The 18323-nt window shown below is 58.4% G+C and overlaps 4 protein-coding genes and 1 long non-coding RNA gene across 16 annotated transcripts; 2 read left to right on the forward strand and 3 right to left on the reverse strand.

The window, feature by feature from the left end:
- The first annotated feature begins 258 nt into the window (after window positions 1-258).
- On the forward strand, window positions 259-5111 carry LSMEM2 (leucine rich single-pass membrane protein 2). 3 transcript variants are annotated; one of them, XM_073901286.1, is made up of 4 exons: window positions 259-1298; window positions 4012-4125; window positions 4219-4477; window positions 4574-4712. In XM_073901286.1, the coding sequence occupies exons 1-4, from the start codon at window positions 1277-1279 to the stop codon at window positions 4584-4586; spliced, it is 408 nt and encodes a 135-aa protein (XP_073757387.1). In that variant the 5' UTR covers window positions 259-1276; the 3' UTR covers window positions 4587-4712. The 3 variants fall into 3 exon arrangements, with proteins under 3 accessions (XP_073757387.1, XP_025741229.2, XP_073757386.1); XM_025885444.2 differs by having other exon boundaries at window positions 1034-1298; window positions 4219-4404; window positions 4574-5111; XM_073901285.1 differs by having other exon boundaries at window positions 1039-1298; window positions 4015-4125; window positions 4219-4404; window positions 4574-5111.
- Window positions 5112-5215: 104 nt separating this feature from the next.
- Window positions 5216-10970, reverse strand: IFRD2 (interferon related developmental regulator 2). 3 transcript variants are annotated; one of them, XM_073901274.1, is made up of 12 exons: window positions 10803-10970; window positions 8065-8184; window positions 7894-7978; window positions 7663-7787; window positions 7421-7578; window positions 7205-7255; window positions 6940-7118; window positions 6748-6853; window positions 6287-6421; window positions 6073-6201; window positions 5897-5992; window positions 5216-5761 (listed from the first exon to the last, which is right to left on the reverse strand). In XM_073901274.1, the coding sequence occupies exons 1-12, from the start codon at window positions 10834-10836 to the stop codon at window positions 5681-5683; spliced, it is 1299 nt and encodes a 432-aa protein (XP_073757375.1). In that variant the 5' UTR covers window positions 10837-10970; the 3' UTR covers window positions 5216-5680. The 3 variants fall into 3 exon arrangements, with proteins under 3 accessions (XP_073757375.1, XP_025740812.1, XP_025740813.1); XM_025885027.2 differs by lacking the exon at window positions 10803-10970 and adding an exon at window positions 10070-10459; XM_025885028.2 differs by lacking the exons at window positions 6748-6853; window positions 10803-10970 and adding an exon at window positions 10070-10462.
- Window positions 10971-10995: 25 nt separating this feature from the next.
- HYAL3 (hyaluronidase 3) lies at window positions 10996-13238 on the reverse strand. The gene is made up of 4 exons (XM_073901275.1): window positions 13215-13238; window positions 12056-12966; window positions 11566-11655; window positions 10996-11449 (listed from the first exon to the last, which is right to left on the reverse strand). Exons 2-4 carry the CDS (start codon window positions 12947-12949, stop codon window positions 11174-11176), a joined length of 1260 nt encoding a protein of 419 aa, XP_073757376.1. The 5' UTR covers window positions 12950-12966; window positions 13215-13238; the 3' UTR covers window positions 10996-11173.
- Window positions 13239-13689: 451 nt separating this feature from the next.
- Window positions 13690-16636, reverse strand: NAA80 (N-alpha-acetyltransferase 80, NatH catalytic subunit). 8 transcript variants are annotated; one of them, XM_073901280.1, is made up of 3 exons: window positions 16557-16636; window positions 15187-15299; window positions 13690-14788 (listed from the first exon to the last, which is right to left on the reverse strand). In XM_073901280.1, exons 2-3 carry the CDS (start codon window positions 15212-15214, stop codon window positions 13905-13907), a joined length of 912 nt encoding a protein of 303 aa, XP_073757381.1. In that variant the 5' UTR covers window positions 15215-15299; window positions 16557-16636; the 3' UTR covers window positions 13690-13904. The 8 variants fall into 8 exon arrangements, with proteins under 8 accessions (XP_073757381.1, XP_073757378.1, XP_073757384.1 ...); XM_073901277.1 differs by having other exon boundaries at window positions 13690-14792; window positions 16557-16630; XM_073901283.1 differs by lacking the exon at window positions 16557-16636 and adding an exon at window positions 16141-16435 and having other exon boundaries at window positions 13690-14674.
- LOC141374197 (uncharacterized) lies at window positions 15874-18298 on the forward strand. Its single transcript, XR_012380892.1, has 2 exons — window positions 15874-16083; window positions 16431-18298. It is a non-coding gene; the product is annotated as an uncharacterized lncRNA (long non-coding RNA).
- Window positions 18299-18323: the final 25 nt, after the last annotated feature.

Consider the following 18323-nt stretch of genomic DNA (forward strand, 5'->3'; position numbering starts at 1 on the left):
TGCTGAGGATGCTGTGGGGAGGACCAAAGATGGTTTCCATGTGACCGAGTGGATTCTTTGGGGCCTTTTGGGGTCCTACTGACATACACAGTGTATTCTGAATAATAGGATTTCTTGGCTGAGTGCTATGAAGAAAATGAAATTTGGTGATATGTAAAATAATGTGAGATAGCATCAATGAGGGGGTGACATTTGAGCTAAACAACAAGGAGCCAGCCATGGGAGTATCTGGGGACAGAGCATTCTAGGAAGGGACAGCCAGTGGAAAGGCCCTGAGAGAAACAAGGTGGCTGTGTGCCAGGAACATTAAGGAGGCCAGTGATACAGTGAAGTGATGGATCTGGGATGCTTAAGGAGGTAGAGCTCATTGTCTTGCTTTGTCCCAGTTGGGAAGGAGGGCCTTAGGGGGTCCCATAGCAGAGGGTGGGCCCTAAGCCTAGCCACTTCCTCCCTTCAAGGGTAAGTGGTACCATGCTTCCTCACACACTGGTGACTTGTATACCCTTGGAGAGGAGGAAGGATCTAAACTGCATTGTGCTAAGGGCTTCCAACATGTAGCTGTATTTCCATTCTTATGTGTCCCGTGCCAAGGAGGAACCATTGTCATTCCTGTTTTACAGATGAGAAAATGGAGGTCAGAGAGTGGGCAATCCCTCACCCAAGCTTGTAAGCTTATTAATAGAAATCCCAATCTTCAATCTGTTTGCCCACTGACCAACATGAGTGCCTGCGTAGATAGGTGTGTCTCCGCCCCCTTTGGGGGCCCTCATGGCCCGGGCTCCAGTTATCCATCACCCCAATCCCTGGGGCCAGCAAGCCACACGGGGGTATAGGTGCTTGTCCATTTGTTTGGAGTAGAGATGACCCAACTTTGAGTAGGGGTCTTTGGGGGTGGAGAGGCACAGGTCTCAGCTGCCATGTGGGGCATTGCTGGAGGTGAGCATGAGGCAGCTTGTCTGGATAAAGACACCGAGGCCTGTGCATATATGGGGGTGGCAGGGTTCCCCAGAAAAGACCCTGGACACCTGCATGAGTGGAGGTGTGCTCTTGTCTGGGCCCCATCACCAGCTAGATAGTCCCGCCATGAGCCACTCCCCCCATTCCCATGGCTGAGAGCTGCCCCCTCTAAATATAGCCCAGTGGGCTGAGCTCAGGCCTATTTTAGGCCCAGGCTGGGAGGTGGCTGGCCTTCCCCAGGCTCTGAGGAGCCACCGCTGCCTTCATCTGTCCTGCTACTGGGTGCTATTATCAGCCCCCCAACTGCCCACCGCCTGCCATGCCTGAGGAGACCCAAGAAGGTAGGAGAGGATTATGGGGGAGGGCAAGGCCCCAGTCCTGTGACCCTGTGAATCACGGAGTAACCCTGCCCCATCCCACTGACCTCACTTCCTTGACTAGTCATCAATCACCATGTCCCAGCACGAGTAAAGGGACCTGCCCCCCATGCATGGAGAAAGGGCTTACCACGTCTGGAACCCCACCTCCCCCTCGGGCCCTGCCTGTCTCCCCTGCTAAGGACAGGGAGGGATTGGGGGGAGCCACCTAGTCAATTACAGGCCATGTGCAAGTGGGTGTGGGCAGGGCAGAGCCAGCCGGCGGGTTCAGCTCTTCATTCAGGGAGGAGGCTGGGATCCCGCGGGCCTCGGTCCCAGGAAGCATTTGTGCATGTGGCCCAGAGACTGGGAGTGGATAGATCTCTGGCTTCCTCCAACTTGAGCCCAAATGGACCCAACCATTAGTTGGGATCCCTTGGCCTGGCCTGACCGATAGCTAGTTAAGACTTTAGTGGCCACTCCCCTAACTGCCCCCCTGCATGCAAGAAGTACAGAGGTTCAGAGGGGCCAGAGCAGGGTTCCCCGCTCCAGCCTGGCCCGGCTGGCCAACTCCCTTATCATGTTTTCAACATTTTAACTGGATGGGGGGCGCCCAGCCCCCAGTAGTGGTGGGCGATGTTTGCCTCCTTTTGGGATCCTAACAACGATATTTACCATGTTTTTCCTGGGAATGAACAGAATCCAAGTTCAACTTACAAAGTGTGGGGAAGGGACGCCTGGTTGGCTCAGTCCGTTAGGCAGCCAACTCTGGATTTCTGCTCAGGTCATGATCTCAGGGTGGTGAGACTGAGTCCTGTGTCAGGCTCTGCGCTCAGCAGGGAGTCAGAGCCTGCTTGAGATTCTCTCCCTCTCCTGCCCCTCCCCCTGCTTGTGTGCACATGCACAAAACTCTCTCAAATATCAAAAAAAAAAAAAGTGTGAGGAAGCAGAGCCAAGTGCAGAGAGGAATTTAATATGACCCCCAACCCATCACCCAAACATGATTGGCAGCATCTCATTTTACTTTGGGGCACGTCAAGGGCCAGTTTCAAGCAAATCACAGAGGCTGAGTTACTGTTCTGAAAGTGATAGACTCAGAGTCCAATCACCCTTGCCCCTATCAGGAGGCATTCCCTCAATGCCCCCCCTACTTTGTTATCTAGCATCCAGCTGGGTATCTGGAGATTCAAGGGGCCAAGATTTAAAAAAAAAAAAAAAAGGAAAAGAAAATATAATTTTTAGAAATCACAAAATACTTCTGATGGGTCTAAAAACTAAAATCACAAGAAGAGACCCAGTGACTAAGTGGGCAGAGGCTGGGAATGGATAAGGAAGGCACTTTAGGCAAAGAAACCCCATTGAATAGGTCAAAGAAAGCCTTTCCTCATCTCCCAGTTTGGCAAACATATGTGTACGCATGTATGTATGTAATTTTTTTTAAAGATTTTATTTATTTGACAGAGAGACAGCAAGAGAGGGAACACGAGCAGGGGGAGTGGGAGAGGGAGAAGCAGGCTTTCCATGGAGTAGGGAGCCCGATGCGGGGCTCGATCCCAGGACCCTGGGATCATGACCTGAGCCAAAAGCAGACCCTTAACGACTGAGCCACCCAGGCGCCCCTGTAATTTTTTTTTCTTTTAAAGATTTTATTTATTTATTTGACAGAGAAAGACACAGCAAGAGAGGGAACACAAGCAGAGGGAGAGGGAGAGGGAGAAGCAGGCTTCCCACCAAGCAGGGAGCCCGATGCAGGGCTCGGATCATGCCCTGAGCCGAAGGCAGACGCCCAACGACTGAGCCACCCAGGCGCCCCTGTAATTTTTTTTTTCAATGAAAAAGCCTAATGGTGGCGATGTACCCTTCTGGGGGCTGTGGACAGTCATTCTGAAGGACAGTCTGATGACGGCTTAAAGAAAAAGCCCCTGCTCTGTAAGCCAGTAATTTTGTTTCTAGGAATCTGTCCTTATTAACGATTAGGAAATCGGGAAAAACCTTCATACTCACTGATGCATGTCCTTTCCTTGGGGTTATTAACTTCTGAAGGGAACTGGAAACAACCTAAATGCCCAGGCAGCCTCAAAGGGAGGCCTCAGAAACATGTGCAACAGCTTGATAACAGAGGCAGGTCTCCTGTTACGATGTTGAGTGAAAACAGCAGGAACAGTGGGGTTCCCAGAAGTACAGCTGAATCACAAAGCTCGCGGAGGCCCTTAAAGCAGAGCTAAGGCCACAGGAGACGAGCAGCACCCAGCTAGGAAGGGGCTGCTTCTGCTGGGATTGCCAAGGTGCCAGGCCCCGGATCGGGCCCGATGGCTAACTAGCAGGGTCTGCAGGGAAAACTGATAGCTTCGGAGGCAGGGATGAATTTCATGCGCCATGGGTTTAGTCCTCCAAGGCTGATAAGCTCTTTAGGAATGAGCAGGCCGAGGAATGTCTGAAAGTCTTTGTGGTGCTTGGTGGCAAACAAAAGTGAGCAAGTCAAATGTACCTCCTGCTACTGTGGGTGTTAACAGGCTTGTGGGGTTCTGAGGTCATCTTGGCTCCAAATCAAGGGTCATTCCTGAGTTGGGTTTTAGGGCATTTGGAGCCAACGTCCCTTTGTCCTTTCCCATCTTCTCTTGAGTCCCGCTGCTGCTGGAAGCCACCTCAAAGGGAGGGGGGTGACCTGCTGGCTGAAATCAGCCCTGCACTGTCCCAGCAGACACCGTGGCACTGACACCGAGCCACAGGAGCAGGGCGCCCCTTGCCCCCAACCACATACAGGAGGTGTGCCTGCACCAGGTGGAGTCCATCAGCGACCTACACAGCGGAGGTGAGTGGGGCAGGGCAGCAGGACGGACGTACTGGGAGAGGGGAGGAGGGCAGATACAACCCCTATCCTCCTGATGCCCCATCTGCCCCCCAGGTTCGCTGCGCCCCTACCCGGCCGAGGCAGCGCAGCCATGGGATGAGCTCCTGGGCATCTTGCCACCGTCACTGTGCACCCAGGCTGGCTGCGGCCCCGGGCAAGGCAGGGGAAGCGTCCTGGTGCTCCTGGCTCTGCTGGCGCTCACCTGCCTGGCACTCGCCATCCTGGCCGTCTACCTGAGCGGTACGGGCGGCCAGCATGGGAAGCAAGTGGGAACCGAGGGCGAGGAGCTGGGACTGGAAGGCCCTTCTGCACGGTTAGAGGGAGCAGCTGCCGAGGCTGAGGCAGCAAAGGGTGGGGAGCTGTGGGGCGGCCCGTGGTCTGATAATGCCCCGCCCCTGCCTGTCCCCAGTTCTGCAGAGTGAGTCCCTCCGCATGCTGGCGCACACACTGCACACCCAGGAGGAGACGCTACTCAAACTCCGGCTTGCCAGCCTCAGCCAGCTGCGGAGGCTTAACTCCAGTGAGGCCCAAGCACCCAGCTGAGACACCACTTGGACCCGGGGCTTGGGGATGTGGGGGGGGAGGGGCGCGGGAATAAAGTGGCCAAGGCAGGTTTCTCCTTACCCTCGGCTCCACACTACTTCCTTGGTGAGGTTTTTATACAAGAAACTAACCTGACCCCTCAGCTACCCGCCTCTCCTGTCTTCAGGCCAGGCCTGGCCAGGTTTTCTGGTGCCAAGGTCCTGCTTTCGGTGGCCCAAGGTCAGAGGAAGTTACACCAGCCTCCTGGCTCCTTCCATGGCCTGTCAGCAGCCTCTGGCTTCCCGCAGACAGCAGGTTCAAGTCTAGAAATAGCTGCCCCCACCCCAGTTGCCCAAAGTCTGCCAGGCCTCCCAGCGGGGCTCCAGCCGCAGCACTCAAGCAGGCGGAGCTCTGAGTATGGGGAGGAGGGCCACCTGAGGAGATGGTCTTGGAGGGCAAAGGTGAGATGGAGATGGGGGGGGAGCCCAGGGGGGTGGTGGGTGGGAGGGCAGGCAGAAACACCCAGAGCTAAGAGCCACAGAAGGCTGAGCATTCGGTTTAATTATCTCTAATAATCTTTAAAAATCAGCATATAGATCCATCCCGGCAGCCTCGTGTCCCCACCTGTTCTGGTGCCATTTGTGCAGATGCCGTTCCCCTCAAGGAAGTGGGTCATCCCAGAGGAGCAGGGCCCGAGAAAGGAGAGAAAAGGACAGCCCTCCTACTGTGTGCCCCCCAGCTCTGGGACAAGCACACATCTGACCGGGCCCGGGACAGGGCAGGGAGAGGCCACAGCGCTGTGTGCGGGGGCAGGGGGCCAGGACCCCGAGTGCCCTGGACACCACCAACCCCCCCCCCTCGCCGCCATGTCTGTTTTTGGTTTTGTCATTAAAAAAATAAAGCGACAATTCCTGGCAGGGACCAGTTGTTGCAGTGTCTTCTGTTAAAAACACAGGCGCGGGTGTGCACGGTCTCCTCTTCGGCCGGCCCCGCCTCAGAGGACGTCTGCCCGCTTGTCCCGCACGCGGCTGCGTGCCTTGGTCCGCGCTCTGAAGGCAGCAGCGTTGTACAAGTGCTAGAGTGGGGGCAGGAGTGAGGCTCTGGTGAGCCAGGGAAGGGGAGGCCCGGGCCCCCCTCCCCGCCCCTGCAGAGCTCCGGGCCTCGAGGCCATGGGAGTGGAGGGAAGAGAAAGGTGCCTAAGGGTGCAAACCTTCTCAAAACGTGAGATCTTGCAGGCCTTCAGGGCAGTGGCATCCAGCACCAGCACGGGGCCCAGGCCAAAGATGTCACGGAGTAGCTCGTTGTTCTGGGGGACAAAACGGGCAGTGAGCTCAGGCTGGTCCAAAAGAACCAAGCTGGGTACCCCCTGCCCGTCCGTCTTCCCACCTGGAGGTGGTGGTGCATGCCCGATCCCAGCACGTCCTTGAAGGCGGCATAGACGCGGCGCCGGGCCCAGCTGTCCACATACAGCACCTCGAGGCCAAAGCGGACGGACTCTTCCTCACACTCACCGCCCTGCAGCATAGAGGGACCCACAGACTAGGGCTTGGCGGCGGTGTCCGGGGAGCACTCTCCCCGGGACACATGTTCTCACACGTACCTCCACGAAGTGCAGCACGGCGCGGAAGGTAGAGCGCTGACGCCGGCGGTCAGCCTTGGCACGGTACTTGTTGCTGTCGGTGGCCAGGGTCCGCAGGGCGCTGCACAGGGCCTCCATGTCCTCGTACAGGAAGTCCTACAGTGCGAGCAACAGAGGGTGTGTGAGCAGGAGCCCAGGCTCTGCACGCTCTCACACGGGGCTGCCCAAACCCTTCCTCTCACGGAAGAAGTGGCTTCCTCCTCCGCCTGGTCCCCTTGAATCCCTTCTTGGCCCCTAGCTGGGCCAGAAACCCCTGCTCAGAGCCCCCACCGTGGCACCCGGTGTCTGAGTCTGTGTCAGGGCTACCTCCCCTCCGTCATGACCTAAGGCTGCCCTGTCTCCTGCGGCGTCCCCTGCCTCCAGCCTCGGTTGGCCAGGTGGTGTCAGGAGGCCCCCTCCCTTCCCTTCCCCCCCCCTCACACCTCAAGGTCCCGGGCAAGCTCAAAGAGCAGTGCGATGGTCTCGCCGGCAGCGATTCGCAGGTTCACGCTTTCGCTGGACAAGAGCTGGGGCAGCCGGGCCAGCTGCCTGGGGAAGGGGCAGGCTGAGCTATGTGCAGGCTGGGGGGCCTCGTCGCCTTTCCCCTCCCACTTGCAGCAAGCAGTCGCTCTTACCTGTCCAGGATGTGGCTGACGTGGGTGCTGGGGCAGACGGTGAGGAGCAATGCCCAGGCCTGCAGGGCAGCGCAGAGCAGGCCATGCAGGCTGGCAGGGACCACGGAGGCTGTGGAGCCACCCACAACACAGGACCGGCTGAAAACGCTTTCCAAGCAGTTGAGGCAAGACACCAGGTCCTAGGGACACAGGGAGCCAGTGGGAATGGCTCAGGGGCAGAGCTAGGGTCTAGGTGCTCTATTACCTGTGCCCAGAGGCCACTTACCTGGACATCAGCAGCAGCCACGTAGCACCCCAAGCCAAGAGCAGAAGCGCACTGTGGGAAGGGGGGCAAAGCCACGCCACGGTCAGAGAGTGAGCCTGGGCTCCCGGCCACAGGGCTCACCCTCAGAGTAGGGGAGCCTGAAGGTAGGTGGAACCCACCTCCTTTCTGCTCAGGGACTACGGGAGGGAAGGGTGTCACAGAGCCTGAAACACTCACGTGGAGCCGGGCAGCAGGGCTAGCTGTGCCATCACTGAGCACAGACACCAGGAGGGGCTGCAGGCTGCGAAAGAGCTCCTCGCCCTTGGGTCCAGGGCCCAGCTGCACACACAGCAGGCCTAGCACGGCAGCGGCCAGCGCCTGTTCCTCGCCCTTCCCTGCAGGAAGGCTTTCCGGTCAGCCCATGCAGCAAGGGTCAGTACCCAGCCAGTTCAGGTCTCCCATGAGCCCCAGGGCCCAACCTTTCTTGAGGCACTTTTCCAAGGCATCGGCCAGGGTGAGGCGGCGCTCCAGCAAGAAGTCGGGGAGAAGGCGGGATGCCAGGGCCAGGCGAAGGCTCTCAAGAGCACCCTGCCGGGTCTTGGCACTGGGGGATGAAGAGAGGGGACCTTGTGGGCCAGCCCTACTGGGTCACACTTGGCATGGGCTGAGCAGGGACACGGGTGTGGGGGTTGGCTGGCAGTCAGGGGTACCTCTTATCTGTGAGGCAGTCCACATACTCCTTCAACTTCTCCTCAAGGTCTTCCTGCTGGCCCTGCTCATCCACGGCATCCCCCCCTGCAAGGCCAGCTGGTCAGCCCTGCGTCTTGCTCTACCCCAGGGAATCCCCACAGAGTCCCTGCCAAACTCCCACCCGCTCTCACCAAGGCTGTCCTCTGCTGCAGTGCTAAGAAGGCTGGGGCATTCACTGGTGGTACTGCGGGCCTCACTGACGGCCTCATCCTCACTCGAACCTGAGTCAGCTTGGGTACTGCTCCGGGCACCTGGGGAGGGTCGAACACACTTGTGGTAGCACTTGGCCTGCCTCCATTGATGAGTGATGGCTGGGGGGGTACCTTACCCAACCTCATGACCCCACAAGAATAGAATCCTGCCCCTCTCACAGATGAGAAAACAGAGACTGAGGTGGGAGGCACTGGGGCTGATGCACAGGACACTAAGCCAGGAAGGAGGAGAAAGGGAATGAGGTCCATCAGCTGGAGAATATCAGGCACGAGGCCCAGCCTAGGAAAACCTGGCAGGTTTGGTGAGTAGAGCCTCCCTGAGACTATAGCCTGCTTAAGAAGGAGAATGAGAGCCTGGTAGAGGCAGAAGGGGCTGCATAGGCCCCACCTAGGCCTGTGGCTGAGCCTGGAGTGGGGGCATTTCTAGGCAAATCCTGGGGGAGCTCAGCCACTAGCCCAGATTATGCCTAAAAATGGCCAGGGCAAAGATCAGGGGCTTAATTGTAGGATTTGTATATATAGAATATATACAGACAAACACAGGGTTCGAATTCCAGCTCCGTATGTTAAAAGGGGTGTAACCAAGTCAAAAGTCTAGCTTTACTCCCTCAATTTCTTCATCTGCAAAACAGAGATGCTAAAGGACTCTTGGTTTAGCAAGTGAAGACAATAACTAAACAAACAACTAGTTCCGGCTCTTCTGTGGGCCAACATCACCTATCTGCCCTGGGCATGTGGGTGACTGCCCCAGACTTCAAGCATACTCTCTTCTGAGCTCCCCCTTGACCATCCCAGGCCTTTAACCCTGGGTGAATGGACGCACACAGCCCCCTCCTAACCCTGGGAAATGCAGAAAGTGGAGTGGCCCCTGACCGCATGAGTCCCAGAAAATAGGTAAACACAGGAGAATGTCAGGGTCAGCAAAACGTACACTCCTGTGCGGGTTCTGCCCAGGGCTAGGGGCTGACTTTGGTAAGGGCAGCTGCTGCAACAGAGCCCCAGATGGGTTCTGGTCGCCAGGCTGATCCTACTTCTCAGGAACTAAATACTCCATGTGCCTGCTGGACAAAGTCCAGCATGCATGCAGGCCTCTGCCCACCTTCTCTCTTACTACCCTAACCAGTCAAAGCAACCCAGCCTCCCTCATTTGCTCCCTCCAAATGCCAGGCCTTTGCACAACTTTTTCCCTCTGCATAGTGCTCTCATCTTCACCTTCCCAGGATTCACCCAGAAGCCCCTCCAGGATTCCTTGGTTCCTAAATCTGGGGCTGGCACCATTTAATGAACTTGTCCCCCAGCATCAGTTCTTCTGGAATGTCACTACCCTCTTAGATATCCCCACACCCAAGTCCTATTAGGGTTGTGGCCAGGTCTGAGCTGTGCCTAACAGGCACCCCATTCCTGCAGCGTAAACATATGTGTTTACTGCACCAAGACACACTCCTGTTCGAAGCTGATAAGTCTCCTGCCTCAGGCTCCAGGGCACTCCCCAACCCTCTCGTGCCAGGCCCACCAAAGCCAGAATACTGCAGCTTCCCCATCGCCGCCCTCCTTAGTACTCCCCGGCAGGCGAGGCCTCCCACCCATTTCCTAGTCCAGTTCAGGAAAGCACCAGGGAGTGGCGAGGGGGGCAGGCTTCCTGCTCTGTCCAGCAGAGGCAACTAGGGTGGAGCGGCAATGCGGGAAACTGAGGCGGGGAGACGACCACCGGTTTAGGGCCGCGAGCTCCTGAGCCGCAAGGACTGCGCTCAAGTTGGACACCCACGTGGCCGCTGCCTCCTGGGGCACGTGCGGGCCGCGGGGGAGCTGCGGGACGCAGCGCCAGGTTGGTCGAGGCAGGAGTCTCCTCCCAGAACCCTCCAGGACACCCACAGGAAGCCACGCAGGACCCCCGTTCGCCGTTCATTAGCGGCTCCCCACTTACCCGCTCCGCGGCGCTGGCCGCCCTTGCGGGGCGCGCTGCCCTTACGGGCGCGGGGCATGCCGGGAATCAGGAGCGCGGGCGCGCGGCGGGCGCGGGGTCAGGGACCCGGCGGACAAGGATTCCAGACCGGCAAGACGCCGGTCGGTGGGCTAAGCTGGGACTTGGGCAGACGACGGGACCCACACGCCACACGCGACACCATCTTCGCGAGGCGCCCCGCCCTGCCAAACGGGTCGGGGCGCCCCGCCCTGCTAAATGGGTGGCCGGGAAGGCGAGTTCTTGGCCATTGGGTTCCGGCCCGCATCCACGAGGCCGAAACTACTAGTCCCAGGGGGCTGTACGCGCAGATGACCGCAGGCCGCCTGAGCGCAGAGCACCTCGGGAATTGTAGTCCACTCCAGAGACCCAAAAGCCCACGACGCTTTAGCTGAACTACGTAACCACAATGCCCTGCGCACACTCGCCCCCTCCCCCCGCCCCCCGTTACATGTGCCTCCCGGCACAGTAGTTAACTCTGAAGCTGCCGCCTTGGAGCAGGCTACCACGGCAGCAGGCAGGACCGGCATTTCCTGGCACCGAGGCTGGACATTCGCGACAGGAAGAGCGTGGGGCTTGGTAGAGCTGGGTAAACAGTCAAACCTTAGGCAGTGAAAGAAAAAGTGACTTTATGATGAAGCAGAGGACAGACAACAGCTTAGCACTTACAGACCTTAGCCAAGATCTTGGAGCCCACCTGTCCCTGGACGGGTCTCCTGTGACCTCTCCATGCACCCAGTGAGGAACTGGAACAGAGCTCTGGGCTGGCAACACTAACTATCTGTAACGGTGACTCTCCCCAGGGCTGCTTCCTTATCGGAAGGGATCAAGTGATCTCAGAGGACCTTTGGTTTTTAAAATGGTGTAAGCAAAATAATAATAAAATAAAAAGGTGTAAACCTTTTTTTCTGGCCCCTTCCACTTCCCAGGGGCCCCATGGGAAGTGGGGGATGTATATGGGAGGACTGACTATAAACTGGATAGAACAAGAGTGGGACAGAGTTCTCCCTCCAGGACTGGAAAAATGGCAGCAGGGACAAGAGACTCAGGGACAGGTAACTTCTGGCTTTATGCTGCTTCTTCAGGCCTGGGCTCAGGCCTGGGCTCCTGGCAGGTAGGGCCAGCCCAGCCCGGGTAACAACGGCAGCTAAAGGACTCCCAGGCGCCAGGGCTGCCATCTGGCTGCAGGTGCAGAAAGGCTTCCAGCTGTCCTCCATCTTGCCAGGCACAACGCCCATGGCCATGGCAGCGCTGGTGACTGCAGGCTATGGCTGCCCTGGTCACGTTGATTACATAGGGGCCCAGGGTGACCACTAGGTAGTCATGGAGATGCCAGCACTCCTCCTGAGGAGAGGGGAAGGATGTATCAATGCTCCTGCTCCATGGCTCTGACATGGTCTTTCTCCCAACCCTGGGACTCCAGCATGGGCTGCATGGCAGGTTGGAGGGGCAATGATCACCTCAGAGCTGGAGAAGCTTAGGTCCCCCCAGAGCACCACGCCGGCCGCCCCGAGTGCTGCGCTCACACCAATGGTCTGCACAAGGTCATCCTGGAGGCAAAGAGCTGCTAAGCCAGGCCTGAGCTGGCCAGATCCAACTGGGCCTACTTCCACCTTCGAGAAACTCTTCTGGCTCATCGCCATGATCGGATTCCACGACTAGAGTAAGATTCCTTGGCACTGAGCCTCTGAGTGGCTTCTCAGGTCCTCCACTCAGGGGCTGTCTCCCCTCAGACCAGGGCTCCAAAGGCTGGGCCTTGCCTTCCCCCTCAAGGTATTCCAACACAGAGCCTTACTTCCTTTTCAGATGCTCCAGGATAGGACCTCCCCACTAAAAAACTAGATCAGGGCCTCCCCATCAAATCCCCCCAGGGCAACATCTTCTCTTCAGACCTTCCTCAGACAGGGCCATGCCCCCCACTCAGACCCCTGGATCTCAACCTTCACTCACCTGAGACAGGAACCTCCCAGAGCTCCGGTGTGTGAGGCGGGCATAGGCCAGGACAGGCAAGGGCTGTGGATGCCCAACGGAGGCCACACGGAAGGCCTCCTCCAGGCGGTATCGGACAAATGCCTGGTGGTAGATAGGCGGCAGCCTGGGTGGGAGGTAGATGCTAGGAAAGAGGGCGCTGGAGGCAGCCCAGAGCCAATGAAGTTGGGTGTTACGGGCGAGAGCGGCTGGGTGGCAGTGGCCCGTGTAATTGGAAGCCATACCATGCCAGCCATTGCTACAGGCTGGGAAGCGGTAGAAGCCCCAGAGCCCATGGGGTTGCAGTGCCTGGCCCAGTCGCAATGTGTCCTCCATCAGGGCCCGGGCTGCCTGTTCAAAGCCAGCACGGGCCTTGTGGAGCTGCTCCTGGGGGCTCAGGTCGGGGAATATCCGCTGTGCCCAAGCCCATGAGGCTGCCTGATAGGCTCGGCGGCGGCCCCAGTTCCCAGCCCAGAGTGGGCTCCATTCCTCCCAGTCTAGCACTGCCAGGCCAGCAAAGCCACGTCCTAGGCTGTGGTGGATCTGGTAGGTAGCCCGTGCCAGGTGGCGGTCAAGAGGGACAACCTGGGGGATGCCCCCATTGTGAGCTGTGCCCCTGGGCCCAAGGTAGGGATAGAGGCCGAGCTGGTTCTTGTAGAAGATGGTGATGTTCTGGCCATGGAAACGCTGGCCACGGTTGGCTGTGATGCCCAGGGCCTCTAGTGGCAGGTGCACGCCAAAGCGAGTCTTACAGTGTGCTGAGGGTACGTTCCACAGCACAGAGAAGGGGCGTTCAGGAGCCCAGAGCAGGGGCTGGCCAAACCCCAGGCACAGGGCCACTCCGAGCACCAAGGCCAGGCCCAGCTGCATGATCATGCCCCAGGGATGGAAACCTGCAGGAGAGAGGGGCTGTGAGCTTAGAGTCCATGGCCATGGCCATACCTTCCATACAGCAGGGAAAGCTGGGAACACTCCCCCAACTACTCCCCATGAGGATGGGGGGTGGGGAAAACATGGCCCCCCTGTGGTCCTCTAGCCCTCTCAGACCAGCCACGCCATGCGTCAGCCTAGGCAGCTCCCCTCCCATGTTCTCCATCTTTGTCATGACACCACTGTGCCCTCTGACACCTCGCCCGCCCACAGTTCTCACCAGTCCCCTTCTGTCCTCTGTCCATCTTGTTCCCTGCCCCAGGAACACTTAACACCCTCCCCCCTTGCCTGGCTACTTAGCACTCAGGTCTCTGCTGTGACATCACCTCCCCTGGATTTCCAAACGGACTGAGGGCACTTGGGCTCCCACTGTCCCAACATAGATCCTGCCACTGTATGCCTGTCTCCTTCTGTTCCTTGGATCAAGGCCCTATCTGTCTAGTTCCCCATTGCCTGGTTTAGGGCCTGACACACAGTAGGTCCTCAGTGAATGGTGATGAGTGAATGTGGAAGGGTACAGACACCTTGTCACCTGGGCCTGGCAGAGTGGGAGGGGCGAAGGTTAGGTGTCCCTTCACCCATGGCCCCCAGGGCCAATGTGGATCCGGAGGATCTTACAGATATAGAGGATCTAAGATAAGGCTGGGAAGTGAGGGTGGGTCAACAAATAAACTGTCACAGCCACACCCAATAGAAGCCTTTATTCAGCCACACTGACAGCTCTGAGCCACATCTCTGGAGCAGTCTCCCAGCCCCACTGGTACTCAGGAAACATGGCCAGGCTAAAGCTGCCCCCAGGCTCTAGGGACTGGAGGTATGGGGCCAATGGGCTGGGCTGAGGCTGGTACTGTCCCAAGCAGTCCATCGACCCCGAAGGACAGTGCCTTGACCTGGGTAGCCCTCAGATGTCCTTTTCCATCCAGAATATGGGGCATCCTCTCAGGTCTTGGTACTGCGTCTCCAGCAGGCTTTGTGGAGGGGGCCCTGCAGGAGGTGGGGGTGAGGTGGTCAAGGGCTCAGGCAGGGGAGGGGGTGGTGGCAATGATGGCCCCTTGGGGGCTCTTGGGGCAGTTTGGGGAGTTAGACTAGGACCCTTGCAGGATGGCCGGAGAGAGGGGGCTCTGGGGAAGGCCCTCAGCAGGGTGGCAGGCAGCTGTCGGCTGGTGAAGACCAGGCCCTGTACAGGCTCACCCAGCTGGTAGCCCAGGTGGGCATAGAACTGCAGCTGGTCATGGGTGGTGAGGTGGAGCCGGCGGAAGCCCCGGGCCTGAGCAAAAACCTCCAGGCCCTCCATAAGACGGCGGCCAAAGCCACGGCCCCTCAGAGCCCGGGCCACCACCACTGTCTCCACCAGGAGGCTCTGGGGCCGGTCTAGCACCCGTGACAAGCGGGCATGACCCACTACAATGGGAGCTGCGTCGGGTGTGGGGCGGGGGCTCAGCAGCATCAGGCAGAGGGGGAAGGCATCTGAGGACTGGCCCAAGGAGTGCAGGCGGGAAGCACGGCTTCGGGGCCACTGCTCATTGATGAGGTCGGCACAGGCATCCAGGAGCTCAGGTCGGCAGTGCACAGGCTCCAGGGTCAGTTCAGCCAGGTTGGGGGCTGGGATGTCCTCTGGCTGGTGTGCGGGATCCAGGGTCAGCTCAGTGGAGCCAGGACTGAGGGTCATCTCTGGATGGCATGCAGAACCCGGGGTCAGCTCAGCTAGCCTGGGGCTCAGGGTCAGCTCTGGCTGGTGTGCAGGATCCAGGGTCAGCGTGGCCAGGTTGGATCTCAGGGTCAACTCTGGCTGGCATGCAGGATCCAGAGTCAGCTCAACTGGGCTGGTACTCAAGATCAGCTCTATCTGGTGTGCAGGGTCTAGGGTTGGGGTCAGCTTTGGTGGGCCAGGGCTCAGAGTGAGCTCTCACCTACATGTAGGATCTAGGCTCAGCTGAGTCAGGCTGGGAGCCAAGGTCATCTCCTGCTAGGTTGCAGGTGGCTCAGTGGCAGGCTAGGGATTAAGAGCACAGTCTCCAGACAGTGGTATCTCCTCAGACCACAAGGGTGCTCCTCCGACGGACAACAGCCACGCTAGGCTGTACCAAGAGGGAGGACAGGGTTGGGGCAGGGAGGGGCCGACAGAGTGCTAGGGGAGCCATGCATCCCGGAAATGGTAAACTACACCTTGTCCCCATACTCACCTGATGGCACAGGTGACCTGGAGACCATCCCCTATACCTGACTCGGGTGGACAGCAGAGGAAATAGGTCCATCGTGTCCTGCTCCACACTGGAGGGAGGCTGAAGCCTAAAGGCTGGGGCAGAACCCAAGAGTCCTGGCCCCAGCCTGCTGTGGCTACAACTTTGTTCTCCCCAGGACGGTGGATTTAGCCTTACCATCATGGCTGGCTGGCCATCAGATAGAACATGCAAACTAGACACCATGATCCCTTACTTAAATCCACTCAAGATTCCCTTTGGAGGAAACACAGCTACCCCTGGGAGCTCCCCTGTTCCTTCCTTTCCCCTACATTCTTGGTCCCAGCCTTTTTGGCCTCTTGGGCCATGCCTGCCACCTGACCAATCCTGGGGTACCACTCACCCACCCCTTTAGGACGGGATTTCCCTTCCCTGCCTGCAGCACAGAGCCCATGGCCCTCTCCCCAACACTGTGCAGCTCAGGACACTTTGCTTGGGCACAGACCCAAATGTCCCTTCAGATGGGGCCCCAACAGCACTGGCAAGGGGCCTGGCTCACAGTCCCACAGCAATGTGGCTCTTGCAGGCTTGGTTCCCCACTGGCCTGAGTTTCGTAGTCACCCTAGATAAGGACCACAGCTTCCTTCCTAAATCCACAAGGGTGTCCAACTGCCACCCGGATGGGGGCTCAGACCTCCTGCGCCTAAATCCCATTGTTTGCCCATCCTACCCCAGGCCCTGCTGCCAGAAGGTCTACGCTGGGGGATTTCTGGTGGTGGGGGAATCCGCTGGGCTGCACACTTCTACTCACCTGCTCCAGAGGACGTCCTGGCTCCCCTTCCCCACCTCCCCAAGAAGGTCCCCTGAGCCTGAGGCCAATTCCACACTGGTCGTCCACAGGTAGGAGCCCCCCGCCCCACACACTATATCCCACTCAGAGGGCTATAAGCCCCTCACCTGCATCAGCTACCTCCTCAGCAGCCGCCGCCCTGGACCTAGAGGGAGGAAGCCCTAGGATCCGCCCCCAGGCTTGGAGCCCCAGACTTCCCCGCGGGCTTAACCCTTTCAGTGCCGACCCCACCCCCTGTGGGCGGGGCTCGTGTCCTCAGGGAGAGGCGGCAAGGCTCTCCTGTGCCTCGGTTTCCCCCTCCCTCCTAGTGGGTGACAAACAATGGAGTTTTTTGGGGGGGTGGGTGGGGGTGCTTCAGGAGCTTGACTCTGGGTGGGTGTGGCTCGGCATGCTCTAGGAGGGAACGACAGACGCAGGGAAGGCGTGTGGAGCGGCACAGCCACTTGAGGACCGCACGCGTGGGGCGGACGACGGGAGACAGTGAGGACCAACACGCTGCGCGTGGGAAGAGGGAAGTACTGACATGTTGAAGCCAAGATCCGGGATGCTCCGCGTCCTCGCTCCGCGCTGGCCGGTTTCTCGCTCTGTGGTTTAGACTCTTCCGACCGCCCGCGCTGGCCCCTAGCGGTGCGGCGGACGCAATGCAGCCGTCGCGGCCCGCAGCGCCCCACCTGGTCCAGACTTTCCCTAGGCCACCCACCCCCACCCCGCCTCCGCGCGTCACCGCTTAGGCCCCGCCCCCGGCTCCGCGCGTCATAACACCGAGCCGGCGCAGACCCGGTCTCTGCCCTGGCTCCGCCTCTGCCCCGCCCGCCGTCGCCGAGCCACTGCTCCCTGCTCCGGCGCTTCACCGCTGTGACCGAGCGCAGGCTCCACCTCCTCCTCGATGTGCCCCGCCCAGTGCAGGCCCAGTCTCTGGCTCCCCGGCACCAGTTCGTTCCTTCGGGATTCCGCTCGGCAGAGGCCCTGCCGCGGCCCGTCACGCCAAAGCCTTGGCTGGGTGCAGGCCCCTCCTCCACCTGGCTCTACTTCCGCCTCGCCTCGTCTCGTCTCGCCCCACCCTAGGCTCAGGCAGGTCTCGGTTCCCGTTGGCCTCCCGGGTAAAAGGTTCCTGTGTGGAAACGGTCAGGTGGAGCTTCCTCCTGAACTTTGGGCCCCATCCTTGGAAGCAGCCGCCCTCGGACAGACATCAGGACTGAGTGAGAGAGACGAGCCTTTGCTGTGCCCTCTTGCGTCCCAGTGCCTGTACGTTTTGGGCACTCAGTAGCTCTTGAAGCAAGAATCATACCTACTTTATTTGCGAGGCTGGTACCTCTGAGCAGATTCAGGTTGCATGCAGGGCTGGTTACTGTCAACACATAGTAGGAGCCAAAGGGCTTTACCTCTATGGCTAGACAGCCTGGGTTCGACCTAAGCTTCTCTATTTTCTGGCTGTGCAACATTGGGCAAAGTGGTTGCCCTCTCAGTGTGTGCCTGTTTCCTCATAACGTCATGTTAGGATTGAATGAGTTAGTCTACTTAAAGTGCTTAGCACAGGACTTGGGGAGGAGTAGGTGCTCAGTGAATGTCAGTTCTTGTGATAGCTGCAGCTTAAAGACTGGGCTCAGTGTCTCTGGAGATGTTTATGACCCTGCTGGGTGGGTGCTGGAGGCTCTAACCCCTTCAACTATCCTGGCCTGTAAGCATGTGTGCAGGTACAGACATACGCTCTTTTTTTTTTTTTTAAGATTTTATTTCTTTCTTTGACAGAGAGACACAGCAAGAGAGGCAACACAAACAAGGAGTGGGAGAGGGAGAAGCAGGCTTCCTGCGGAGCAGGGATCCCGATGTGGGGCTCGATCCCAGGACCCTGGGATCATGACCTGAGCCGAAGGCAGACGCTTAACGACTGAGCCACCCAGGCACCCCTCAGACATATGCTCTTGATGGTGGCTGAGAATAATCCTGACTGTGACCCTGACTTGTGTGACTGCTTGTACTTGAGAAAGCTGTGGCCAGGCTCAGAGTGCATTAGGTTGTGAAACCAAATAAAGAAAACCTCATTAAAAAAAAAAAGAAAAAGAAAAAAGAAAACCTCATTTAAAATGGAGTCGAGCGAGACGTTTGGGTGGCTCAGTTGGTTAAGCGTCTGCCTTCCACTCAGGTTATGATCCCAGAGTCCTGGGATCAAGTCCCGTGTCGGGCTCCTTGCTCATCGGGAAGCCTGCTTCTCCCTCTCCCTTTGCTGCTTCCCCTGCTTGTGTGCTTGCTCTCTCTCTCTCTTTCTGTCAAATAAATTAATTAATTAAAT

Source organism: Callorhinus ursinus, unplaced genomic scaffold (assembly GCF_003265705.2).
Source record: "Callorhinus ursinus isolate GAN/ISIS: 27379988/994484 unplaced genomic scaffold, GSC_fseal_2.0 scaffold15, whole genome shotgun sequence".
Classification (NCBI taxonomy): domain Eukaryota; kingdom Metazoa; phylum Chordata; class Mammalia; order Carnivora; family Otariidae; genus Callorhinus; species Callorhinus ursinus.

Excerpts from the sequence above, each read along its gene's own strand:
- NAA80 (XM_073901277.1), bottom strand. The coding sequence starts at position 15,258 with ATGGACCTATTTCCTCTGCTGTCCACCCGAGTCAGGTATAGGGGATGG. Across the intron at positions 14,793-15,186 it reads CAGGTCACCTGTGCCATCAG|CCAGAGTTGACCCTGAGATC; the intron begins GTGAGTATGGGG and ends CCTGCATGCCAG.
- LSMEM2 (XM_025885444.2), top strand. The coding sequence starts at position 1,277 with ATGCCTGAGGAGACCCAAGAAG. Across the intron at positions 1,299-4,011 it reads GCCTGAGGAGACCCAAGAAG|CAGACACCGTGGCACTGACA; the intron begins GTAGGAGAGGAT and ends GCACTGTCCCAG. Across the intron at positions 4,126-4,218 it reads CAGCGACCTACACAGCGGAG|GTTCGCTGCGCCCCTACCCG; the intron begins GTGAGTGGGGCA and ends TCTGCCCCCCAG.
- IFRD2 (XM_025885027.2), bottom strand. The coding sequence starts at position 10,127 with ATGCCCCGCGCCCGTAAGGGCAGCGCGCCCCGCAAGGGCGGCCAGCGC. Across the intron at positions 6,854-6,939 it reads GTCAGCCACATCCTGGACAG|GCAGCTGGCCCGGCTGCCCC; the intron begins GTAAGAGCGACT and ends CCCCTTCCCCAG. Across the intron at positions 6,202-6,286 it reads CCGTGCTGCACTTCGTGGAG|GGCGGTGAGTGTGAGGAAGA; the intron begins GTACGTGTGAGA and ends TCTATGCTGCAG.
- HYAL3 (XM_073901275.1), bottom strand. The coding sequence starts at position 12,949 with ATGATCATGCAGCTGGGCCTGGCCTTGGTGCTCGGAGTGGCCCTGTGC. Across the intron at positions 11,656-12,055 it reads CTGGGAGGTTCCTGTCTCAG|GATGACCTTGTGCAGACCAT; the intron begins GTGAGTGAAGGT and ends CTTTGCCTCCAG. Across the intron at positions 11,450-11,565 it reads TAAGCTTCTCCAGCTCTGAG|GAGGAGTGCTGGCATCTCCA; the intron begins GTGATCATTGCC and ends CCCTCTCCTCAG.